The sequence below is a fragment of the Leguminivora glycinivorella genome, chromosome 9, assembly GCF_023078275.1.
Source record: "Leguminivora glycinivorella isolate SPB_JAAS2020 chromosome 9, LegGlyc_1.1, whole genome shotgun sequence".
Lineage (NCBI taxonomy): Eukaryota > Metazoa > Arthropoda > Insecta > Lepidoptera > Tortricidae > Leguminivora > Leguminivora glycinivorella.
The window spans coordinates 22,649,994-22,676,095 of record NC_062979.1 but is presented as its reverse complement, the minus strand read 5'-3'; the positions used below and the strand labels follow the sequence as shown (position 1 = coordinate 22,676,095).

The following is a 26,102-nucleotide window of genomic DNA, read 5'->3' as shown; positions in this document are numbered from 1 at the left end:
TAACCTAGTGTAGCAACCGTAGTGATAAACTAAACGATTTAGAAGATAGATAGTTGTAAAGGACACGTCAAAATGCTATAACGTCCTTTACACCCATGATTTGATAGGGTCATAAATGACAGTCTTAGATGATTTTTATACAAAGTCGGGGCGTAATTGTAACCGAAATGGTACAAATGTTGTGCTAAGTTTACAATTAAAAACTGGAAAAATGTATCAAAACGTACTTAATATGGCATAGAATAGCTACATTAGTTTAATGCAGTGTATTATTTATCTAAGCTATCTTAGCAACAAAAAAGAACAAGACTATTTGGATGGTGATAAGCAATAATGTGTCAACCCACAAAAACTAAAAAAATGAGATTTTAATGCCATGTTATAGCTGGATTTTTAAACTTCTATTTGCAAAAATGACCTTTTCATTTTGAAAATTTTTACTATCCCAAAAGTAAAAAAATAGGTTAACACAAATCCTATATCGTGTGTTGCCTGTTTTGCATTAATGTGTCAAGAACCTTAACTTATTATAGTAATTGGCAGAAGACATATTTAAATTACAATAATGTGTTATGAGGGTTGACTCAACGATTTTTTTACACTTGACTCATTCTTGCAAAACGCAAAAAATGACATAGTTACCCACTATGAGACTTGAATGATTATTGCAAAATGATATTTTATTCGTTGTTTTATGCTACGACCCGTGTTATAAAACATAAGTCATTATTGTTAAATTATATTCGGGTCATAAATTGTTCGTTTTTGGTGTAAGTACCATGACACTATATTGTAAAATATAACTGTTCATATTAATTTATGTTTGAATAAGTTATGACTTAGTCCATTAGTATATTTTTGCACATGAATAGTAAATTCAGTACGAAATTGAACATTTTAAGTCATGAATATACATATTCGTTATTATAATTTGCAAACATTTTTTACAAGTACGTGTTTATATAAAAATCTAATATAAGCTACTATTTTTTTATAATTACTAATTACATTAAGACGTATTAATGTATGCATAAAAATATTGTTTGATTTTTGAATACTTACTGAATGGTAGTTTATTATTTTGTTAAAGATATTTTATGTTTTGTTCTTGTACAAGTCATGAGTTATTCATAATTTAAATGACTTAGTCTATTTCTTAGCGTAAAAAAATATTTTGTTGTATATTTTAGATAAGTAGTTTGTTTTTTTAAAAGATGATTATTTGATTTTTGTAACGATTTTTTGTTGAAAAAGCACAGATAATTTAAATATGTGTCTAGAAATGATCATTACTCTAATAGTTAATTTATAGTATTTTATTCAACAGGCGTTTAAAGGAGGTCAAGAAATATGAGTGGCGTACTTTCCACGAGTATTTTGGAGTCAGTTAAACACCATTGCATACAATACTTTTACAACGACCATGCACTTAGTTTTTAATAGTTTTTTTAAATAATTCTCGCGAAATTCACACTGTTTCCTGTATTGCAAAGGTTTGCACTGTCAGCTCAGCTGCCCAAAGCCTTCCCGCGCACGCACGCAGTATCGTTAATGCAATGCGTTGCCATGATTACAGAACCAAACAATGCGTTTTCAGTTTTTTCGATACGCACAATCCTGTAAATGACAGATAACAGTTCGGGAGTAGAAAAATCATTAAAAGTTTTGATTAATAAATAATGTATTGATTCCTACATGACGACCGGTCTGGCGCAGTCGGTAGTGACCCTGCCTGCTACGCCGCGGTCCCGGGTTCGAATCCCGGTAAGGGCATTTATTTGTGTGATGAGCACAGATATTTGTTCCTGAGTCATGGATGTTTTCTATGTATATAAGTATTTATATATTATATATATCGTTGCCTAAGTACCCACAACACAAGCCTTCTTGAGCTTACCGTGGGTCTCAGTCAATCTGTGTAAGAATGTCCTATAATATTTATTATTATTTTATTATTTATACCTAATAACATAAGTGACCATGACTGATATGTTACTTAACACTTATAAAGTTAAAAATATGCATAGGTAGAGTATTTTACAATAACAATTTATGTGCTTTAACATGTTTATTTAAGACTCATAGATATTTTTAAACAATTAGCAAAAGTGGGTTAAGTATCATAACACAGTCTTGAAAAAGTTTGACGTCGTCGAACAATTCGCAATAAAAGAAAAGGGCATTATTTCGTCAAATTGAAGTTTGTTTTGAAATTAAGCTACAATAATCACTACTACTGAACGTATTATAGCTGAAAAACACAACAATCTATATAAAAAACAATTTTTTTATGAGAAACACAAAAAAATGAGAAAAAATCTTTAGACGCCATTTTCTCAAAATGGTTGGCGTGTGGGTTGACACATTATTGCTTATCACCATCCATTTTATATCCAGTTTTGTAATAAAGAAACAATATTTGCTTAAAAACTATACTTTGGCAACAAATTCAAAGTAACTTTTTTAGTATTCGCCGCTGTCTGAATAGTCAGTAGGTTACGCATTCAGCCTTTAATTCTAGCAGGGAAACGCTTTCGTAGTATTATTATACTGCGGCGAGATGTAGGTAATAAAAAAAACACTATGGTAATCAGGGTACGTACCCAAATGCACAAACGCTCACGATAATATCTATTTCGTAGCTATATATCTTTATCGCTCTTGCGTATTGCACCAGACTGCATTTTTGTCGGCGTCTGGCGTCGACGATTGCCATTCAGCTACGCCGGCAGTAAACTTTAACAGTAGACTATACTAACATTTATTTCGACAATAACAGGCCCCGTAGCCGAATGGCATTTCTCCGACGCCAAACGAAAGCGATACGCCGCTGGCTCTGTCGCGCCAATACGCAAGCGCGATAGAGATAGATATCTACTAGCGCTTCGTTTCGTGAGCGTTTTGTGAGCGATTGTGCCATTCGGCTAGCCACCCAGGTGCGTTTCGCTAGCGAATGAGCGTTAGCGTTTGGTGACTTGGCTATGTACCCAGGTACTTAAAGCATTGACTATAATATTTCTAGGATTGAACTCATAATTAAGATTATTCTTATTTAACAGGTTTTAGACTAAATAACAATCTTCTGTTTTAAAATTATCAAAAATATGAATCAACATAGTAGGTAGTCTTGACTACAGTTACTATTATTTATTAGTTGGTCACAGTTTGTATACGCGTCCTAACTTGCGTTTATAAATAGGTACTTAAGTCTTTAGTTATTCTTAGAACTTCTATCTACTTTAGACTTAAAATTACTGTCGTATTAATATAGTCTACTGTTCACAGTTGCTGATTAAAGTTTACGTGATTACCATTAGTGTTTTTATATTTACTTAAACTACGAAAGCGTTTCCCTGCTAAATTTTTACTGTTTCCCAATTAAATACTGAATGCGTAACTTATTGAGACAGCGGCGAGTACTAAAATAATAACTTTCCAAAATATTAGATAGTTTTTAAGCAAATGTTGTTTCTTTATTGCAAAACTGGATATAAAATAGTCTTGTTCTTTGTCTTTGCTAAATATTTAGATAAATATACACTGTAACACTATTGTGGCTATTCTATGCCATATTAACTACGTTTTGATACATTTTTCAAGTTTCTCAATTGTAAACTAAGCTAAAAACAGTTGCCATTTGTACCATTCCGGTTACATTTACGCCCCGAATTTGTATAAAAATCATCTAAGACCGTCATTTACGACCCTATCAACTCTAATTGTTCAAAAAAATCGTGGGTGTAAAGGACGTTCATAGCATTTTGACGTGTCCTTTACAACCATCTAACTTCTAAACCGTTTAGATTATCACTACGGTTGCTACACTAGGTTAAGGATACTAAAAATCTACATATTTTTCTATATACGTCACAAATATAGGTCAAAAAACAAAAAAGATATAAACATTTTTCTAAAAAAAAAGTTGTTTTTTGCTTCTCCTGAAAACCTGCATTTTGTCCTTTACGCCAATTGAACCCAAAGGTATCGATATTACAAACAGAATATAATCACAATTACTATACTTCATTACCTACATGTCAAGTCTGTGCGATTATGATGCGATTAATCTATGATTTCGTTCAACAAAATGGCAGCGATAGCTTCGCGTTTGAGGAGCGCGTCCCTTCATTGAAATAATTACTTAAATAAAGATCGATTAACATAGCGTGTATACTAACCGATGAAATGTGACACGTCAGTTTTATTCGATTTTCTCGTATGGCTTAAACAGCATCTTGTTGCGCAGGAAGGCATTTTTACATTTTATTTGTGTGCAGGCAGAAACATAAGTCCAATGGACTTATGTTTGTAGCGCAAACGTTTTGCTCGCAGTGTCCTCTCTAGTATTACCTCAATGAGTTCATCATTATCTTTAGTGAAGTCAGTCATTTTCCATATCAAGACGCCACCCGCCGTCCGTTGCTATTGTACAAAACGAATACAGACCGTCGCGTGCGGCGTGTGACCTTCGCCCGTCGAACCACCCGCCGCCGGCGACGTTTCAAAGAAACCACCCTCAAACATTTCCGAACAAAACATTCGAACGTCGTCAGTCGCGGACCCGCGTAAAAAACCACAACACGTTCTATGAACATTGGTCAAGTGCGAGTCGGTTTTCGACTTTTCCATACAAAGAACTCATGAGCGCCTGAACGACTGTGATGGCAAAGTTAACTTTTCGCACTTTCAAGACTTTACGTATATATCTCGGAAACGATAAGAGATAGAGCAAAATGGACTTCAGATTTGGGCTGTCGTTGGCACAAATTCTATGTTTTCGTCAACAGAGACCTTTTTTTGGACCGATTTGAACAAAATTTTGCTCAGTCCACTTACAAACGGTCTTAAGCGCCTCCTTTTTAGTAGGAACTTAAGTCATTTTGGCAAATGAAAAAAAAAATTGAACAATTTCTAAAAAGAAAAAGACAGAAATGAATTTCTTTCTACCTGTCCATCACGCTTACAAAATTTTAAGACGTTTAATAACTGCTTGCAGCGTCAGTGAGTGAAAATCTTAATTTGAGTTTTTTTCTCGTAAGTCTGACTTACGCTTGACTGTAGATTTCTAATAGGTTTTCCTGTAATCTACAGGTAGAGGGCTATCTCGTGTATTTTTTTGAAAATTTTACGCTAAGTAGTTTCGGAGATAAGGGGGGGGGAATGGTCATTTTTTGTCTATTTTCTTAAATTACTTCTAAAGTACCAAAATTAAAAATAAAAAAAAAATATATTTCAAATTCTCATAAAATGCTCTTTCATTTGATATATAACACAATATAGTTTTAATAACTTTGATTTTTAATTTTCAAGTTTACCCCCCAAAAGTGACCCCTATGATTAAATTTCATTTAATTAAATTTCATGTCCGTCTTTGGGCCATAAGTGGGCATATGTGTACCAAATTTCAAGTAAATCGGTCCAGTAGTTTCGGAGAAATCGGCTGTAACAGAGGGACAGACAGACACACGAGTGATCCTATAAGGGTTCCGTTTTTCCTCTTTGAGGTACGGAACCCTAAAAATGGAAAAAAATGTTTTATTAGGGCACCCCCCCTACATGTAAAGTGGGGGCTGATATTTTTTTTCATTCCAACCCCAACGTGTGATATATTGTTGGATAGGTATTTAAAAATGAATAAGGGTTTACTAAGATTGTTTTTTGATAATATTAATATTTTCGGAAATAATCGCTCCTAAAGGAAAACAAAGTGCGTCCCCCCCCCTCTAACTTTTGAACCATAAGTTTAAAAAATATGAAAAAAATCACAAAAGTAGAACTTTATAAAGACTTTCTAGGAAAATTATTTTGAACTTGATAGGTTCAGTAGTTTTTGAGAAAAATACGAAAAACTACGGAACCCTACACTGAGCGTGGCCCGACACGCTCTTGGCCGGTTTTTTACTGAGATTCGTAGAAATCGACTGTGGGTTACGGGTTTAAGTTAATTGTGGCGAAGGCGAGAGGCTGGCAACCTGTCACTGCAAGTGCAATGTCACAATTTCATTTTCTTTTAACCCGTTTTGTTGCTTTATGGCACTAACCCTTTATGGCACTGAAACTTGAGCAGTTTCATGTGCTCTACCCCTAATGGAAATATAGGTGTTATGTCCGAGTTGTTTCCAAAAAACCGCCTTCAAAAATAAGCGCGTTACAAAACACGGAGAAACTAAAAAGCCAAAAATAATAAACCTTTCAATTCAGATTTCTTATCGTATTGCAATAAGCTAAACATCCAAATTATAAACAAATCAATTATTTTTGTAGTCGGTACCAGACCTGTTCGTCGCCTTGCTATTGCCTGTTTGCCCCACCCAACCATACACAGGCTGGTACCGACTCCAAAAATAATTGATTTGTTTATAATTTGGATGTTTAGCTTATTGCAATACGATAAGAAATCTGAATTGAAAGGTTTATTATTTTTGGCTTTTTAGTTTCTCCGTGTTTTGTAACGCGCTTATTTTTGAAGGCGGTTTTATTTTTTGTTAAAAAGTTTATTTATTTGTTCATTTTTAGTGGTTCCTAGTGATATTATATGTATCCGTCCGAATACATGTACAGTAGTGAAAGAATTATCCTTTAACTCCTAACCATTGAGGAGTTGACCTTCCATCATCAGCTCAGCCACATAAAATTATTACCATTAGACGTAAATACTGGTGTACCTTTGAAAAATAGACTAAAAACATTACATGTGCCTATAACATTTGAAGAGTTCCCTCGATTTCTCCAGGATCCCATCATCAGACCCTGACTTGGTGCCAATGGGACCAACTCGGGGTTATACTGGTTCGATCAAAAAAAAAATTTTGAAAATCGGTCCACGATTCTCGGAGATATCGAGTAACATACATACAAAAAAAAAATAAAAAAAAAAATAAAAAAAAAAATTCAGTCGAATTGAGAACCTCCTCCTTTTTTGAAGTCGGTTAAAAAGATATATCGTATTACACGAATTACACGTCTAATTACCTACTGCAGGATTTATTGAAAAAGTTTAGCACAAGAAGAAAACAAAAATGTTGCTTCGGTTCGAAAGCACCAAGTTGAAAGAGGCATAGGTATAGTCAATAGAAAAATAAATGTTTAAAAGCCCGTCATTATCATAACAGAATGAGAAATCCGATATGAAAAATGTCATCTGCATTTCTCACAAAAATGCGTTGCCTACTGTGTTTTAATGTTTCACAACGATGGAAAACGTGATGGAAAATGATGTAAAGCATATGTTAGTCAAGTGCTTAAAAATGGAAACCATATTCTTATTAGGCTCCCTACTCAATATTAATTATTAATTAACAAAGAAGCCCGTTGACTCCCGCTCTGCATACAAATTACTACCCACGCAAAACCGTATGAATAGATCAATATATCGCCACATATCCGCACAGTTTCACGGCCACTGGCATGGCATCGGCAATGCCGGCACCCGGTGCAGTAAATTAAAAAAAAACTATGCCTCCAGAACAACGACCATAGACATTTAAAATTAGAATTTAAAAAAATCAATGAAGTAAATTTAACACTTTAAAACTAAAATCTATCGCAATGCAGTAAAAACTTACGTAAGTTGACCAACTGCGGACGTCCAAAACTTAACACGAAAACAAATCCAAGTACAAAACACGAAACACTGGCAACCAAGAAACAGAAACACTCACACAGAAAAAAAAGTATTTGAAATTCGAACGTTTCAAAATATTGCACTTTCGGAAAAGATCGCGACCGTCGCTTCGACAGGAGCGTACGGGCACTCCGAGCGGGGGTGATTGCGAACTGAATGGATGTGCGAACCCCGTCAACCCCGCGAGGGTGCTGGGGTTAGCGGGGGTGTCTTGACACTCGAAAGAGTCGAAAGCTTGAAAGGTTGTTTCGCAAGTGTTTTACTAATTTCATTACATGGGATATCGTTTTTTCGAATGCGCTGCTACATTTCTTTTTAGAATGGGTCTTTTGTCTAGAGCTGAAAAGTGGTTGCAAGTTAGTTGGGCCAACAAAATTCGACTTTGACTACTCGCTGGGATAGTCGTTTTAAAACTTTTAATATGCTAACTTCTGAGGTGAACACTTTACTTACTTTCCATTCTGTATATTCTTATCCATTCTGTATATTTTTGGCTGGGAGCCTGGGACTTGGTGAAATGGTGAAACTAAGTTACGTCACAGATTAATACTGTGGGTCTAGTGAAAAAGGGTATAACTCAAATTGACTCGGTGAAAAAGGGCACAAGTCCCACCTCGGACTTATTTATTTATAGTTAATAGTTACGTTGGCATCAATGAGGAGGCAGGACTCAAAGGTTATGATTATGACAGATGGCGCCACCCTATGTCCGGCAACAGACAGTCTTAATTTTCATAATCTTAAAAAAAGATTTGTATGCAAACTGACATTGACAGATCTGTCAGTGTCAGTTTGAACTGTCAGTTTGCATACAAATCTTTTTTAGGGTTCCGTAGTCAACTAGGAACCCTTATAGTTTCGCCATGTCTGTCTGTCCGTCCGTCCGTCCGTCCGTCCGTCCGTCCGCGGATAATCTCAGTAACCGTTAGCACTAGAAAGCTGAAATTTGGTACCAATATGTATATCAATCACGCCAACAAAGTGCAAAAATAAAAAATGGAAAAAAATGTCTTATTAGGGTACACCCCCCCCCCCCCCACATGTAAAGTGGGGGCTGATATTGATTTTCATTCCAACCCCAACGTGTGATACATTGTTGGATAGGTATTAAAAAATGAATAAGGGTTTACTAAGATCGTTTTTTGATAATATTAATATTTTCGGAAACAATCGCTTCTAAAGGAAAAAAAAGTGCGTCCCCCCCCTCTAACTTTTGAACCATATGTTTAAAAAATATGAAAAAAATCACAAAAGTAGAATTTTATAAGGACTTTCTAGGAAAATTGTTTTGAACTTGATAGGTTCAGTAGTTTTTGAGAAAAATACGGAAAACTACGGAACCCTACACTGAGCGTGGCCCGACACGCTCTTGGCCGGTTTTTTAAGATTATGAAAATTAAGACTGTCTGTTGCCGGCCTATTAGTCCATTGTACTTGCATTGCACAGACAAAGAATTTCATACGTAAGCGACAAGATGATGCACAGGCGCCGCCTGGCGGGATAAAATGTCAGTGTGTCTCCTCTCCTCATTCTGATAACACAAGCTGGATGGATACGTCAAACGGAAGTAGGTACAAGTTTCTTTAATCAAACACTATTAAAATGTCTACTCTTATTTGCCATACTGATGTATAAGCCTGTACTTAATAATTAATAAATGGCCACGGAATAATCAATAAAACCACATCGGCTTAATTAAATCGTAAATTAAGTATTTAAGCAATAACCGGCACTGTTCCACTGCGCAACAATGATAAAATATTCACAAATATTTTATGCATAATCCCGCTTGCATTGTGATCCCATATCAATACAGTTTGTTAATTAAATACGAAAAAAAAACCGGCCACGCTCAGTGTAGGGTTCCGTAGTTTTCCGTATTATTCCCAAAAACTACTGAACCTATCAAGTTCAAAACAATTTTCCTAGAAAGTCTTTATATAGTTCTGCTTTTGTGATTTTTTTCATATTTTTTAAACATATTCGAAAGTTAGAGGGGGGGACATTCGTTTTATTCCTTTAGGAGCGATTATTTCCGAAAATATTAATATTATCAAAAAACGTTTTTAGTAAACTCCTATTAATTTTTAAAAACCTATCCAACAATATATCACACATTGGGGTTGGAATAAAAAAAAATCCAGTCCCCACTTTACATGTACATTTTTTCCACTTTTTATTTTACCCCTTTGTAGGCGTACTTAATTGATATACATATTGGTACCAAATTTCAGCTTTCTAGTGCTAACGGTCACTGAGATTATCCCCGGACGGACGGACGGACGAACAGACATGGCGAAACTATAAGGATTCCTATTTGACTACGGAACCCTAATTAATAGGTACCTACATTTGCAACGCAGGGCGGAAATAGACTATTGCTAACGAGAGTACAGTTCCCGGCATAAATAAGTGATGATTTCTATACCTTGTCATGTCACATTAACGTCTTGTTTGAAATGTCATACGAAATTGTCAAACGATTAAAAGCGACAAGGTACAGAAATCATCACTTTTTTATGCCGGTGAATGTACCTAGTTAAATCGCGACGGCGGCTTGCCGGAGCGATTTACTGACTCGTGTTTGCAATATTCTTACGCTCCGTGTTGCACACAATATTTTTTTGTACGTCTTTCACGGAAACTATAGGGTATTCCGGACCTTTAGGAGGCGTGCGCGCAGCCGAAGCCAACACGTAGAGGCCCTTTAGGCACTTTAATAAAATGTAAGAGGGTATTATTTTAATTATTAAATTATTATAGATCTCAAATTACATTAAATATTTTATTTTGCAAGTTAGGCGATCTCCCGATGTGCCACTGACAGTGTTGTTTAGTACTAATAAGCAGAGATGGGCATTAATCGATTAACTTTTTATTCGACTAATTAATTGATTAAAAAAAATTAATCGTCAAACGAAACGATTAATTTATTTGCGATTAACGTTAATCGAAGATCTTCGATTACAACTAATTAATCGTCCTTTTCAATCGATTAAAACTAATTAATCATCTTATTTTAATCGTTAATCGTTAGTCGATTACTTTTTGCCCAACTTGCTAATAAGTCTGGCTATAGCCAAAACGATTTTGAATCCCTTTTCAGAAGCTTTGAAGTGTTAGGATTTAATTACGAAGGTTCTCTGAAAGAGATTTGTTAAGAAGGAGTAAAACTAATTGAGTAAATAAAACTTTTTTCTAAAAAAAAATAAGTACTAACAATGACGATATAATACGGGACAGACAAATTCCATACAAAAAAGCGTACCCCTATATGAGCCTAAATGTATGGGCCTTTTAGACTTAAAACTAGATGGCGCTGTTTCGCAGCCTGGAAGTGGCCAAAATCATATTTTCCCCAAATATTTTGCGTGTTTAAAACTAGATGGCGCTGTTTCGCAGCCTGGAACTCCTGGAAGTGGCCAAAATCATATTTTCCCCAAATATTTTGCGTGTTTAAAACTAGATGGCGCTGTTTCGCAGCCTGGAAGTGGCCAAAATCATATTTTCCCCAAATATTTTGCGTGTTTAAAACTAGATGGCGCTGTTTCGCAGCCTGGAAGTGGCCAAAGCCTTGCCTAGAAAGGCCTTTTTAGGGTTCCGTAGTCAACTAGGAACCCTTATAGTTTCGCCATGTCTGTCTGTCCGTCCGTCCGTCCGTCCGCGGATAATCTCAGTAACCGTTAGAACTAGAAAGCTGAAATTTGGTACCAATATGTATATCAATCTCGCCAACAAAGTGCAAAAATAAATTATAAATTTAAAAAACCCCCGACACAAAAAAAGGTGAATTAAATTAAAAATTAAATAAAAAAGGGTGAAAAAAACTAAAAGTGCGAGCTTCCAAAAAGTAATAAAATAACTAAATAAGTAGCTCTAGGAATACCTACCTTCCTTCTTACGAAATACCTACCTTCTTCTTCTTATGAATATCTACCTACCTTCTACCTTCTTACGAAATACGTAAGATGAAAACCTAGCTACGAAATTCTTGAACGTAAAAATTTTGGTACTTAAACATAAAATTACTTGAATTCTTAAACACAAGAAATATGACAAAATAAATTATTAATTATTATTCTCTTTATTGATTTCCATTATTAATTAATGGTAAAGTGTTGTCGCGTCGGGGGACCGCTCTCAATATTAGCGTAAGGGCAGACGTCGTTGACGGTTGTGTTTCCGATGCAGTCTTTAGAGTCTTATTTGAAGATTGGGTGTTGAAATTTTTGCTCAGCACTTATCTAGTTTGTTTGGTTGTAAACATATACGTTACTTGTAATTCTAATACTTCCTTTGACATTTTGGTTGTATAGTTACATTGTTCATGTTCAGGTAGTTAGTTTAATGTATGTACCTAGTGAATTTTTTGTTAAACATTTATTAAGTTAGTTTAGCTGTGTAAATATTTAGTTTTTAAGTTTCAAGTTAGACAGGCAAAGAGCGGTCCCCCGACGCGACAACACTTTACCATTAATTAATAATGGAAATCAATAAAGAGAATAATAATTAATAATTTATTTTGTCATATTTCTTGTGTTTAAGAATTCAAGTAATTTTATGTTTAAGTACCAAAATTTTTACGTTCAAGAATTTCGTAGCTAGGTTTTCATCTTACGTATTTCGTAAGAAGGTAGAAGGTAGGTAGATATTCCTAAGAAGAAGAAGGTAGGTATTTCGTAAGAAGGAAGGTAGGTATTCCTAGAGCTACTTATTTAGTTATTTTATTACTTTTTGAAAGCTCGCACTTTTAGTTTTTTTCACCCTTTTTTATTTAATTTTTAATTTAATTCACCTTTTTTTGTGTCGGGGGTTTTTTAAATTTATAATTTAAGGTTTTTATTTCTTTCTTTTTGTAGGGGGCTCTTTCTTTTGTCATATTTCTTGTGTTTTGGAATTCAAGTACCGAATTGTATGTTAAGTACCTACTTACCTACATTTTTACGTTCAAGATGTTCTAGAGGTAAGTGCATGCTGTTTTTATAAAAATACTAAAGTCACTATAAGCGTGCCGTTCAGATCTGAGGAGTTCCGTTCTGACCAACATCAGGAGTTCCACTGCACCAAATGTCACTGTTCTGGACGTAAGTGCATGCTGTTCTTATAAAAATACCAAAGTCACTATAAGCGTGCCGTTCAAATTTGAGGAGTTCCGTTCTGACCATCATCAGAAGTTCCAGTGCACCAAATGTCACTGTTCTGGACGTAAGGGCATGCTGATCTTATAAAAATACCAAAGTCACTATAAGCGTGCCGTTCAGATTTGAGGAGTTCCGTTCTGACCATCATCAGCAGTTCCACTGCACCAAATGTCACTGTTCCGTAAGTAAATGCATGCCATTCCTTTAAAAACACAAAAATCACCATATGTATGCCTTTCAGATTTGAGGAGTTCTCTCGATTTCTCCAGGATCCCATCATCAGAACTGGGTTCTGAGAAAAATGGGACCAATCTGTATTCATATACTATCAAAAAAAAAATTCAAAATCGGTCCAGTAGCGACGGAGATATCGAGGAACAAACATAAAAAATAAAATACAGACGACACGTCTTTGTCGTAATTGTATTAATGACATAAGAACCGGTAGTCTATCTCGCGGTGACATACTCTCGCGGCAATCATGTGCTAACCCTGCTGGTTTTATCATTTATCGCGCGATCAGGCTTGCCTCTGTAATCCATAATAAATATTTTTTTTTTTGTGGCGGCGACCATCTTGGACCAGCGGCCATCACCTACAGCTACATATGATACAATCACGCCTGTGTCCCATGAAGGGGTAGGCAGAGCACATGAAACTACTCAGGTTTCAGTGCCACTGTTGGCAAATAAGGGGTTGAAAGAAAACGAAACTGTGACATTGCAGTGACAGGTTGCCAGCCTCTTGCCTACGCCACAATTTAACCCACATCCCACAGTCGCCTTCTCCCACGGGAAGAAAGGCCCTCACCTACAGCTAATATAAATAAAAAACACTCGACTAATTCACCTTTTATAAACAAAAAAATAAATCAAAATCGGTAGATCCGTTCAGGAGCTACGACACGATGCGATGCCACAGACAGACACACACATACACACACACACACACACACACACACACACACACACACACACACACAGAGACAGATAGACACGTCAAACTTATAACACCTCATCGTTTTACGTCGAAACACAACTTTCTACGATAATTGGTCAAGTGCGAGTCGGATTTCGACTCTTCCATACAATTTAGTCATGAGCGCCTGATGGAATGTGATAGCAACGATTTCACAAACAAATAGTAGAAGTTTAGTACATTTCGTACTTTCAAGACGTTATATCTCGGAAACGATAAGAGATAGACCAAAATGGACTTCAGATTTGGGCTTTCGGTGGCACAATAGTGCCACACGAATTTTATATTTTCGTATATATAGACATTTTTTGGACCGATTTGGATAATTTTTTTTTTCAAAAAATCTAACCCGGGTGTAAAATCTTTATTTTTTGAGCTAGAAGGCTGAAAAAAATAGTATTTAGGTGTTTTTGTAATACATTTCGGGCCGCTAAGAATCAGCCACATACCATTGTAATTTTTTTTTATTAAAAAAAAAACTAATTAAAATTTTGAATAACCTCCGACATAGTGGACCGATTACCATCAAACATGGCTAAGAACACTCCCGACTAATTCAGCTTTCAAACAAAAAAAACTAAATCAAAATCGGTTCATCCGTTCGAGAGCTACGATGCCACAGACAGACACACACACAGACAAACAGACAGACAGACAGACAGACAGACAGACAGACAGACAGACAGACAGACAGACAGACAGACAGACAGACAGACAGACACGTCAAACTTATAACACCCCGTCGTTTTTGCGTCGGGGGTTAAAAATGGAAAAAAATGTTTTATTAGGGTCCCCCCCTACATGTAAACTGGGGGCTGATTTTTTTTTTCATTCCAACCCCAACGTGTGATATATTGTTGGATAGGTATTTAAAAATGAATCAGGGTTTACTAAGATCGTTTTTTGATAATATTAATAGTTTCGGAAATAATCGCTCCTAAAGGAAAAAAAGTGCGTCCCCCCCCTCTAACTTTTGAACCATACGTTTAAAAAATATGAAAAAAATCACAAAAGTAGAACTTTATAAATACTTTCTAGGAAAATTATTTTGAACTTGATAGGTTCAGTAGTTTTTGAGAAAAATACGGAAAACTACGGAACCCTACACTGAGCGTGGCCCGACACGCTCTTGGCCGGTTTTTTAATTAATTGTTAACCAAAATGAAAAAAAAATAGTATGATAAAGTTAAATAATTTTAGAGAAAAGTCATATTTCATCCTAGAAAGTATTTATAAAGTTCTACTTTTGTGATTTTTTTCATATTTTTTAAACATATGGTTCAAAAGTTAGAGGGGGGGGGACACTTTTTTTTCCTTTAGGAGCGATTATTTCCGAAAATATTAATATTATCAAAAAACGATTTGAGTAAACCCTTATTCATTTTTAAATACCTATCCAACAATATATCACACGTTAGGATTGCAATGAAAAAAAAAATCACTCCCCACTTTACGTGTAGGGGGGGTACCCTAATAAAACATTTTTTTCCACTTTTTATTTTTGCACTTTGTCGGCGTGATTAATATAATATACATATTGGTACCAAATTTCAGCTTTCTAGTGCTAACGGTTACTGAGATTATCCGCGGACGGATGGACGGACGGACGGACGGACGGACGGACGGACAGACAGACATGGCGAAACTATAAGACTATCTAAATAATTGTAAAACGAAACTATTCAAACTGATACGGACGCTCAAGGGATACATTAGAAAATGTTAAAATGAGTGACTAAGTTTGCAGTGACTAAAAAAATTGGTTGTCTGTAAAGTCGGTTTACGGACGGTAGTTTAACGTGATAACGTCAAACATTACAGTAGTATAGACAGGGGCGGTCAGAGTATAGCAAAAGGGGCCCGATTCTGAGACTTTTTTCACGTTTTTTTATTTATTTATTTATTAAAAATACACAAAAGTTAACAGTATTTCACCAAAGCACTTATGTGGTAATATAATTATGTACATGTTAAATTGACATAAATAAAAGCAAACACACTTAAAAGTTAAACTATGGTTATTACATTAATCACCTAAGGAGTGTAGAGTCTATGAACCTTAAGAGTTTTCTGTAAAACACACCAACACTATCAGCAAATATGTCAATATCGTCTGTCTCCAACATGATGCGGTTAAGAGCAGCTCGGGCTCGAGCGGTGCGCCGGCCGCCGCGAACAGGCGCCGCCGCCGCCGCGCCGGCACCGCGCCCGGCATGCCAACCACCACATTCGCTCTTGGCACTTGCAGCCCCATTCTCTCAAGCACGGATGCGTCATCTACTCTATGGTGAATGCATAATATGCAGCAGTTTCCGTCTGGTTTCTAGAGTTGTACTGATAATTTACGCTAGTTGGCGCGTGATTGACGAGTGAATGACGATAGATGTCACTACAAATAACTCGCATTTACTGATGTATGGAGTTACAACTCTACCCTTACTTATTCCTCTATGATCAATATTAACATAGGTTATATTGGTAAAAAAAATCATCGTAAATTTATTAAGTCTCTGGCGCCTTAGTAAATACTATGGGAAAATTCGCAACTTCGTACTGCTCTAACTCCTAAATAAGTAGGTTTTTCAAACAACTTCATTCTATAAAAGATGCTTATTTTAATGCAATCTTTCATGTTTTTAAATTACAAACACTCAAAAATAATAAACACGGGCGCGCCATCTGTCGCAGCTGTGGTGCTTTACTCAGGCTACACGCTACAACCATACCGAGCGCATCGATCAGCCGCTTAGTTCCTACGCGCGCCAATAGATGGCGCTTTCGCTATATTGTGAAACGGGACAATGACGTCATCTTTTTCGTGCATGCTGCCCGTAGTAACGAGTTATTAGACGTATCACGTCAAAAAATCAAAATTACGTTCTTTGCAATTTATTTGTCGCAAAAATCATTCAGTAACCGCAAAACCATTCAAACCACAACCAGCGCAGAACCCACGTCCACCCACGTCCCACAACCAAATGTCCAAACTATGTCCAAACCAAGTCCAAACAGAAAGAAACCGTTAAAAAATAAACTAATTCGCTAGATGGCGCTGAGGTGTAAATCACTTATTTCGCTTACGTTCGATAATGGTGTTGTGGTTGTGGCCAATCGTATTTAAATTAAATGAGGGATTTGTTAAATCAAAAACAAAACAATCAATTTAAATATTAATTTTACAATTTACACATAACTAAAAACCAAAGAGTCATTTACATTTTTAAACGTTTGTCAGTTGAACAAAACGCACTTTTGCATTGTGCCTAAAGGCCCTAAAGCAATAACAAAACGTTCGTTTATAGCCACCGTTTGAGTTTTTCTTCCGCTGTGTCTGCTGTTTGATTTTAGAATTAAACACTTATTTTAAATAACTTATCGATTTGTTTAATAGTAAAAAAGTAAATTAAAAGTACCTTTTGCTTTCACACTGGTTTTCACATAATAGCTCAGAGGTGAGAGTGAGTGGTGTCTATGTAGAAAACCATCATAGTTGTTTTTCTCAGAATCGTATCACCTGACAGTGTAAATTTCAATTTTCGTGATGTACCTGTACTTTCTTCTAATGTAATCTCATTACCTAGTTAGAAGACGTGCTCATCGAGATCGTTGTCCTCCTTTTTTTCTCCACATTGATTTTTTATTTCAGGTTATTATCGACCTGTCAAGAAGACATTTTTCGTCAAGCTGTGCACGCAAAATTCGCAAAATAGGAGACGAAAACCCTTTTAAGTTTTCAAATTTCATATCAAATCTGCCACCAATAGTAAGTTATTTTATATGTTATTCTAACATCTAAGTGTAAATAGGCCAGTTTAATTATAATGTTGTTTTAAGATGGACAAATTCTTGTACCTATATACGTTTTACATTTTGCTGTGAAGGTATTTAGAATGTAAACAAGGTTGAAAATTGTTGATGTCGGCATGAATTATTGTTGAAAAGTAGGTTTCGTCGCTAGTTTTAGCAAATGAGACCACCTCATATTCAAATATAACCTATAAATTCAGAATGAGTATCAGCTGAATGCCTGACAGATACAATAATGTTCATGTTTTGAGAAGCGTCGGTACAGGAGGTATCTTGTTATAACACTTTTTATATTCCTTGTCTGTTCACATATTTCCTTATAAGATGTTAGTTATTAATAAATATAACAAAGGTATATTGTTAAATACCTGTATTGTACCTGCAATTGTTGGAATGTATGAAATAGCTTAAGTTTCATTGGCCTCATGATAAGATTAATGGTGTTTTTAAACTGACTATTATACTTATAAATGATTTTTCAACAATTATTTGCGAAATGACTACTCATTAAGATTTTTTTCATAACCAAGTGAGCTAAATCAGGCCATAGGTAATATATGACAGGGTTCTGAGTTGGTATGAAACAGACTAATGTTTTGAATAATTTTATGGTTTGTGTGTAGGACTGATTCATCTATTGAAGTAACAACAACTTGTCAGATTACCCCATTAAAATATCCATACTTTTCAAGGAGTAAAAACTGATTTCTGACCCCTGATGTATGTAAGTGGTGTCATGATAGACCAAAATTAGAAGGAATTTTAGAGGCAGGCCAGATTTACACTAAAAATGCATTTTTACTACAGTGCTGGCAATGTCACACACTATTTCAAAGGTTGCTTACTAACCCAGCAATTTGGTGGATCGACTACCCCATCTTCTATTCATAATGACTGTAGGGTTGATAAAAATGTTGTACACAGGGTCAGGCCTACGTCACTCGTTCGAGGTCGCGCGTTAAGTACCTACACGCTAGCCTTCATTCGAATGAACAAGTGGCCGAGTGGCACCACGCGCCCGCCTGTATAGTTACGTACCTATTATTCTTCTGAGTACATAGTAACTCATTAGTATTAGTTAAATAAAGCGTAGGTATTTGTCGTTTTGCGGGCAAGTGAAGGATCTGTTACGCTAGTAGGTAACTTATTAATAATTTGTGACAGGGTGGTAGAGTGATGCCGCGCTGCAGCAAGCGGACGCGCGGCGCGGTGACGGGTGACGTGGGCGTGCCCGGGGCCACCGCGATCGACGCCCAGCAACACAAACGCTCCAGGAACACCAGGTATGTATCCAATTGGTACACTAGAGGTTACACACAGGGCCAGAAGAAACCTCAAACAAGATGGGAGGACAAACTCAATCTCACAGTGGGCCTGAAGTGGAGGAGAGTGGCCCAAGATAGAGCTAGAGGAGGCCTTGGCCAAGTTTTTTTTTTTAGAGAAGAGGCCCAGGGATCGGATACCAGTATTTTTTTCCGTATGTTGACTCTAAACCATTATTTCAAAATAAATATGCTTGTAGCATCTGTTCTGTAGCCTTTAGGTAAGTCTGAGTCTTGCAAGAGCAAGGAATTTGATTTGATTTCTGTGCTTCATGGAGCGCAATAACAATATTATACGATCTAGCTGCTAGATTAGAAGGAGATAGAAGAAACCGCTTACAAACAAGACAAGTAAACTATGGCCAAAAGTAAGTAAACATATCTAAATATATAAAAGAAGAAACTGGCTGAATGAATGAATGACTCACTGACTGATATATTATATCAAGGCACAGCCGAAACCGCTGGTCCTAGAGATCCCAAATTTGGCACGTAGGTTCCTTATAAGGTGTAAAAGAGCACTAAGAAAGGATTTTTCAAAATTCTCCTCTAAGGGGTGAAATGAGGGTCCAAAGTTTGTATGGGAAAACAAGATTACGTACGCGAGCGAAGCCGCGGGAAAAAGCTAGTCAGATTAGTAAAATTAAATATTGAGACACCTAGTAGTGTGTGTAACTTTTTATTTCCTATTCTCCTGCACCGCAAGAGGAGTGTACAAGTTTCTAATGGGTCGGCAACGCGCACGTGACACCCCTTGAGTTGCAGGCGTCCATAGGTTACGGTGACCGCTTTCCATCAGGCGGGCCGTATACTTGTTTGCCACCGACGTGGTATATAAAAAAAAAGATATGTGTAAAACTTATATTGACCGGGATATAGACCGTGATTACCTTTTTGATTTTTGTCGAGCTCCCGATATTTCGACGCAGTTGCATGAAAATAACCGTGAATCATTCAAAACTCTTAAGATAATGTATAAAATAAAACAGTACATTTTGTATATTTGTTTCAGTTCACGACGACATTCCAAGGCAGAGGACTCCAGCTTTAGTGCAAAGAAATGTTTAGCATGGTTCAAAGAGTACACCACAGTCTCAGAGCCAGATGTATTAGGTGAGCTCTTTTACTCATACATTAGTAATGAATTAAAACTATGGAAACGGATTATATCGCGTATAATGAATTTACAATTCATCGCGACGTTTCAAACACTTTACAGCATTCGTGGTCAACGGGTGACTGAGGAAAAATTACATTGTAATTACATTGTAATTCTTGAGTAACTATCGCGGTAACCGAAGACAATCCATACTAATATTATAAATGGGAAAGTGTGTGTGTCTGTTTGTTTGTCCGTCCTTCACGGTAAAACGGAGCGACGAATTGTCGTGATTTTTTAAGTGGAGGTAGTTGAAGGGATGGAGAGTGACATAGGCTACTTTTTGTCTCTTTCTAACGCGAGCGAAGCCGCGGGCAAAAGCTAGTATTTCATACATTAGTACCTTACTTACAACTTTTTACGATAGTTATTCAAACAACAAATAATCACTATTATAACAGCTTGGAGTTGTAAGATTGAGAAAATAACTTTTGTTAAAAAATTCAATGATGCCTCTGACCAAGTTGATCAAAGTTTTTTGAAATCTGTCTTTTCTTGAGCAGATTGTTTTTGGTTGACATATATGTTAAGGAAACTATTTAATGGTGCTCCCACACTGGGCCATTATAAATGTTATATAATACGGTGTGACAAGGACAGCGCGATGGCAGTGTGGGTGCACCATAAGAGTAAAAGGGTTTAAAGCAGTACCAATCCAATAGAATGCTAATCAGAAATGTAACAAGTTTGCCTAATTATTTCATTGATTGGTACAGTGTAGTTTAGATTATGTAGCCAATAGCCGCTTGTCACTCAATCAATAATACTACTTAAATCATTAGTAAAGATGTACCAGGCCTAATAATAATGGTGTCCATACTAATATTATAAAGGGGAAAGTGTGTGTGTCTGTTTTTTGTCCGTCTTTCACGGCAAAACGGAGCGACAAATTGACGTGATTTTTTAAGTGGATATAGTTGAAGGGATTGAAAGTGACATAGGCTACATTTTGTTACTTACTAACCCCCCACTTCCCTAAAATGGGGGGTGGAAATTTGTATGGAGCATTTCCCCGGAGCCGCGGGCAAAAGCTAATTGTAAATGTTGTGTTGTTGTTGTAGTCCTAAGGCACCCCAGAGGTGCAAAGGGCCTTCACAAGCTCGCGCCACGCCTTCCTATCTTCAGCGACCCTCGTGGCCTCGCTCCAGCTCAAACCAGCCGCTCGTAGCTCATTTTCGACGGACTGCTTCCATGAGTGGACAGGGCGCCCGGGACCACGGCTTGCATTCTGCGGTTTCCAGTCGAGAGCAATGCTCGCGTTTGTTCTTTCCCCTCTCCTAAGAGTGTGTCCAATCTATCTCCATTTTCGTGTTGCGATTTCCTCGCCAATGGGTGTAAATAAGCCACTAATTGATCTACTTATCTCGTGTGCAGGCCCCGAAGGAATGGAGAAATTCTGCGAAGACATAAGTGTGGATCCAGAGAATGTTGTAATGCTGGTCATCGCCTACAAGATGGGTGCCAAACAAATGGGCTACTTCACGCAAGAGGAGTGGCTTAAAGGTATATTCACTATTCACAAGCACAATAAATACAATAATACATATTCTGAGTAACTTTTACCATCGGCCACTGGCATCGGCCTTTTACCTCGGCAGCGGTCGGCCGGCCGCTGCTCGCCGCTGCCGGCCGCTGCCGTTCCGGTGTGAGCCGACCCTAAGTGCGTTTTCACATTATGGATAGATAGATAGAATGGATGTAGACTCGGAGGAAAAATAAACTGGAGGCGCCTTCATGTTACATTTGCTTACAAAAAAGTCTGCCGAATTTCGCGGGGGGTGAGGAAATAACACATGCCAAAAATACGTGTCAATACACACGCACATTTTGACAAAAAAACAACACATGCTCAATAGGATGCACTCAAACATATGGCATATCATCCTCGTCAATATTAATATAACTCTATTATATTGGGTTGGTAAGAAAGTAATGAGCGATCGATTGAATTCCACATAAAATTTTTGAGAGAGTTCTAGAATCTTCTATGGTCGAAAGTATATAAAGGGCGAGTCGCACAGTTTCTCGTCAGTCATTCACTAGCTGTCGCCGAGCTAATATAAGGAAGAAAATGGACGAATTAAAAGTGCATTGCTTACTATATGAATTTCAGTCTGGCCATTCAGCCGCCGAAGCAGTGCGTAATATATGTCAGCGTGTTGCTCCTGAAGTTGTGTCTGAGGCCACGGCGAAACGATGGTTCCAGCGGTTTCGTAGTGGCGACTTTTCATTATCAGATCAACCTAAGTCTGGTCGCTCGCCCACTAGAGGTGTGCGCCGATGGCTAAATCGTCGGCGGCGGCGTCCGGGTCAAAAATGGCCGGCGGCGTCGGCGTAATCGGCGTGATCGGCGTCATAATTAAAAACAAGTAAAATAAAATAAAAAACGGTTACTTTATAATTTGCGACGTACGAAGTACATAAATAAACTTTTTATCATGGATCCTGTGATTCCTGTGAGACAATTTCATGTTCTAATGATGTTTTTGACTCGGTCACTAATTTCATATGTACTCGCATGGTGATGTCTTACAAAAGTTAGTTTGTTGGGTTAATGACGTTGGTGTCAATTTTATTTACCACTAGCTTTTTCCCGCGGCTTCGCTCGCATTAGAAAGAGAAAAAAGTAGCCTATGTCACTCTCCATCCCTTCAACTATCTCCACCTAATAATTCACGTCAATTCGTCGCTCCGTTTTGCCGTGAAAGACGGACAAACAAACAGACACACACTTTCCCATTTATAATATTAGTATGGATTACGGGCTACAGAGCGCTGTTTGGTATTCGGCGTGAATGAATGTGTATATGGCTTGTTTGAAAGACATGTGCGACGCGCCGGCGCGCCGCTGCCGCCAGGCATTTTTGCCAAGCCGCCGCCTCCCATCATTAAACGGCGTGAAACCGGCGTGACCTTGGTGGTTACTAAACTGCTCAAACTTAGTATTTGGATACATTTTTGGACTTTTTATGCAATATTTTCTACAATTCCCCAATAAAGTTTACTATGAATAAAATATTTGTTATTCAGCAGTAAGAAAGATGAGGGACTTTGGTATGAAGTTCTTAATGGCATGCAAAAAACTGAGCATGAGGGGAGATCGATGTACGACTTTGCTCTGGCATACGGCTTGACACATTTGGTTACAGCGCTTACGAGAATACCAGAGCCAAGATCTTTTCCTGTTGGATCTTCTATCCATCTGGACGACTACTATGTAATCCATTCAAGATTTCAGGCTCCTCGAAAAATACCCATGTGCCCATCGCGTCGGCAAACTGCTTATAGCCGCTGTGTGTAGAACTATAAATTAGCAGTTTTGAATAGGATGCGATTGTTTTTTACGTCCTACTCATAGAGGTATAGGTACTACCTAAGTTGGCTTAATTTCGTTGCTGATTTGGTTCTGCACGAATTGAAGCTTGTCATGATATTTCTGTGTGGTTACAATCATCAGCAAGTGCCAACCTTCATTTGACCGTATCTTGTTTTTTTTTATGTAGCCTAATATGTGTCCCACTGCTGGGTAAAAGCCTGAACTTCCTACCCCCACTCATTACAGTTTGCTGTCCACTCCCGCCTGTCATTATAATAATGCTTCGAGGTGTCCTTTTATCCCTTTTTTTGGTCTTCCCCGGCCTGGCAGCGGTAGTACGGTAACCATTCAGTTGCTACTTTGGCCTATCATATAATACCATTTGGTTACAGCGCTTACATGGAAAATTAATCAGTGCTGCACGACACAAACTGCTTAAAAACAAAACCGATTTTCTGGATAACTTGGATTAATTTGTTTAATCCAACTCAAATTTATATGACGAGAGCTCCGGGCCTCCGTTTCCAGAGCCATAGTTCTATGTGTAAAGCTCTTTTTTTTCTCGACACTCATAAATTGACCGGGCGCGATGGAATCCCTGTGGTTGTGCTGAAGATGTGTGCTCTTTCGATGCCAAGGCCTCTTTATCAGCTTCCTAAGGCCTTCATAAAGAAAGAGTGCCTTGCAGATTCAAGGCCATTTAGCAAATAAATCCTTCAATGGAAGCCAACATTAATAAAAAAAAAATTGCCATCAACGGATAATTATTACAGTAATCAGTGTTTTTTCCTATCACGTGTTCATTTACATGTGTTATTTAACTTACAGTTTATATAAAAGTATACGTACACCGTAGTAGTACACCTATATTGATCAAATTTTCAAAAAATATTTTTATGTATTAGAAACATGAAATTCAAGGTCACGACAAATTTACGCCAAAACACGCCGCCGCCGCCGATTTTTAAAAAACGCCACTGCCGATCATTTTGTAATCGGCGCACACGTCTACAGTTTAAATAACACAGAAAAACAAAACAAAACTTGGGAATTAAATTCCGCTCAATTCTCACGCCGATTTCACGCCGGTGAAATGATCGGCGGCGTCGGCGTGGCAAAAATGACCGGCGGCGTACGCCACGCCGGTCGGCGCACACCTCTATCGCCCACACATTGCAAAAGTGACTCGGCTAAAGCTATTGGAGCTAGGTTGGAAAGTGATACCTCATCCACCGTACTCTCCGGACTTGGCACCTACGGATTACGCATTGTTCCGATCGCTAAGCAATGCCGGTCGGCGCACACCTCTATCTATGATATAGCTCTAGACCCACCAAAGTGGCGTGTTCTAGTCTTGAAGGCCAAGATAGGGTTCATATGCCAGCTAATTAAATGGGCAATAAAATGAAAATAATTTAGTATTTCCCGATGAAACTTTTCTTATTACAATTAGAGCGTCATGGAAAGCAACAAACAAGATCCAAAATAAATCATTCTTTTATTTTTAGGCTTAACGGAGCTGCAGTGTGACAGCGTCCATAAACTTCAAATGAAACTCGACTACCTCAAGAGCTTACTCAACGACCCCTACATATTTAAGGCTGTATACAGATATTCTTATGATTTTGCTAGGGTAAGTGTTGTTTGGAATTTATTTTGTATTTTTTTTCTTGTGAAATTGTATTTTTATTAAAACAAAGTCTAATGCTTATAAACATTACAAACACACATTGTATTTTTTTTTAATAAATATAAATCTGTTTTTCGGGTCAATCAACTTTAACCGAGTCAAAATATATTCAGAAATTTCCAGTTTCACACAGTATAAATCAATATTTGACATATTTTCGTTTGTCTTCCACTATGGCGATTTTTTTTGTTACTGATAATGTCCTGAACTTTGTTTTGTAGACTTTTTGTAGCCACAGATAAATCGCTTTCACAATTTAAACTATTTCACAATTTTTTCACAATTTAAACTATTTCAAAGAATGACACTTGTGTTTTCAAGTTCAGTAACTGACTTCTATCACTATAAAGAGACAACTAACTAAAGTTTTGTGTCCAAAGCGAGGCTAAATATTGTAGCATAAAGCCTGATTCGCGCATTTTTTTTTAGGATAAAGAGCAACGTTCACTAGACACCGCAACCGCGCGAGCGCTCCTAGGCGTGCTCCTCCCACGCTGGGCGCTCCGCCCCGCGCTCAACGACTTCCTACAGCGAGAGGGCGCCGCGCGCCGCTACAGGGTCGTGAACCGCGACCAGTGGTGCAACATACTGGAGTTCAGCCGCACTGTAGACAACCAGCTACAGCATTACGACGCCGACGGCGCATGTGAGTTACTCCATCTGAACAATCTAGTCAACGTGGTGTTATTAGCCTCTCGTCACTATACGGCCTCGCTCCGCTTCGCGCTAAACGACTTCCTGAAGTGGGAGGGCGCCGCGCGCCGCCACAGCCGCCACAGTGTAAGGACGATTCAGTAGTTAATCTCAGGCAGCGGCGACGCGATCGGTATTTGGCTCTCTACACGGCAGCGTGGCCCGTACTGACTAGTACTGACGCGACCGGCATCCTCGAGTTCCGCATATACTCGCTGCACTTCTCTGCGTGCGAGCGCTACTCAAGGACAAACCGCGCGGCGCAAAATTTGTTAGAAGAGTTATTACTGGTTGTATACTGTGCTACAGGGTCGTGAACCGCGACCAGTGGTGCAACATCCTGGAGTTCAGCCGCACTGTGGACAACCAGT

General features: G+C 37.7%; 1 protein-coding gene across 3 annotated transcripts in view; it reads left to right on the top strand.

The window, feature by feature from the left end:
• LOC125229918 (DCN1-like protein 4) overlaps window positions 1–26,102 on the top strand; it is a 373,938-nt gene that overhangs the window by 328,372 nt on the left and 19,464 nt on the right. The window contains exons 1-7 of one of the 3 annotated variants that reach the window (XM_048134862.1): window positions 17,054–17,196; window positions 17,391–17,507; window positions 18,716–18,834; window positions 19,886–19,986; window positions 21,407–21,535; window positions 24,857–24,981; window positions 25,468–25,684. The exons of 1 other annotated variant lie outside the window; for it this stretch is intronic. In XM_048134862.1, coding sequence (XP_047990819.1) covers window positions 18,728–18,834; window positions 19,886–19,986; window positions 21,407–21,535; window positions 24,857–24,981; window positions 25,468–25,684 — 679 coding nt within the window. In that variant the 5' untranslated portion in view covers window positions 17,054–17,196; window positions 17,391–17,507; window positions 18,716–18,727. Of the gene's footprint in view, window positions 1–17,053; window positions 17,197–17,390; window positions 17,508–17,713; window positions 17,820–18,715; window positions 18,835–19,885; window positions 19,987–21,406; window positions 21,536–24,856; window positions 24,982–25,467; window positions 25,685–26,102 lie in introns of those variants that run through there. One more of the 3 variants, XM_048134864.1, reaches the window with a different exon arrangement.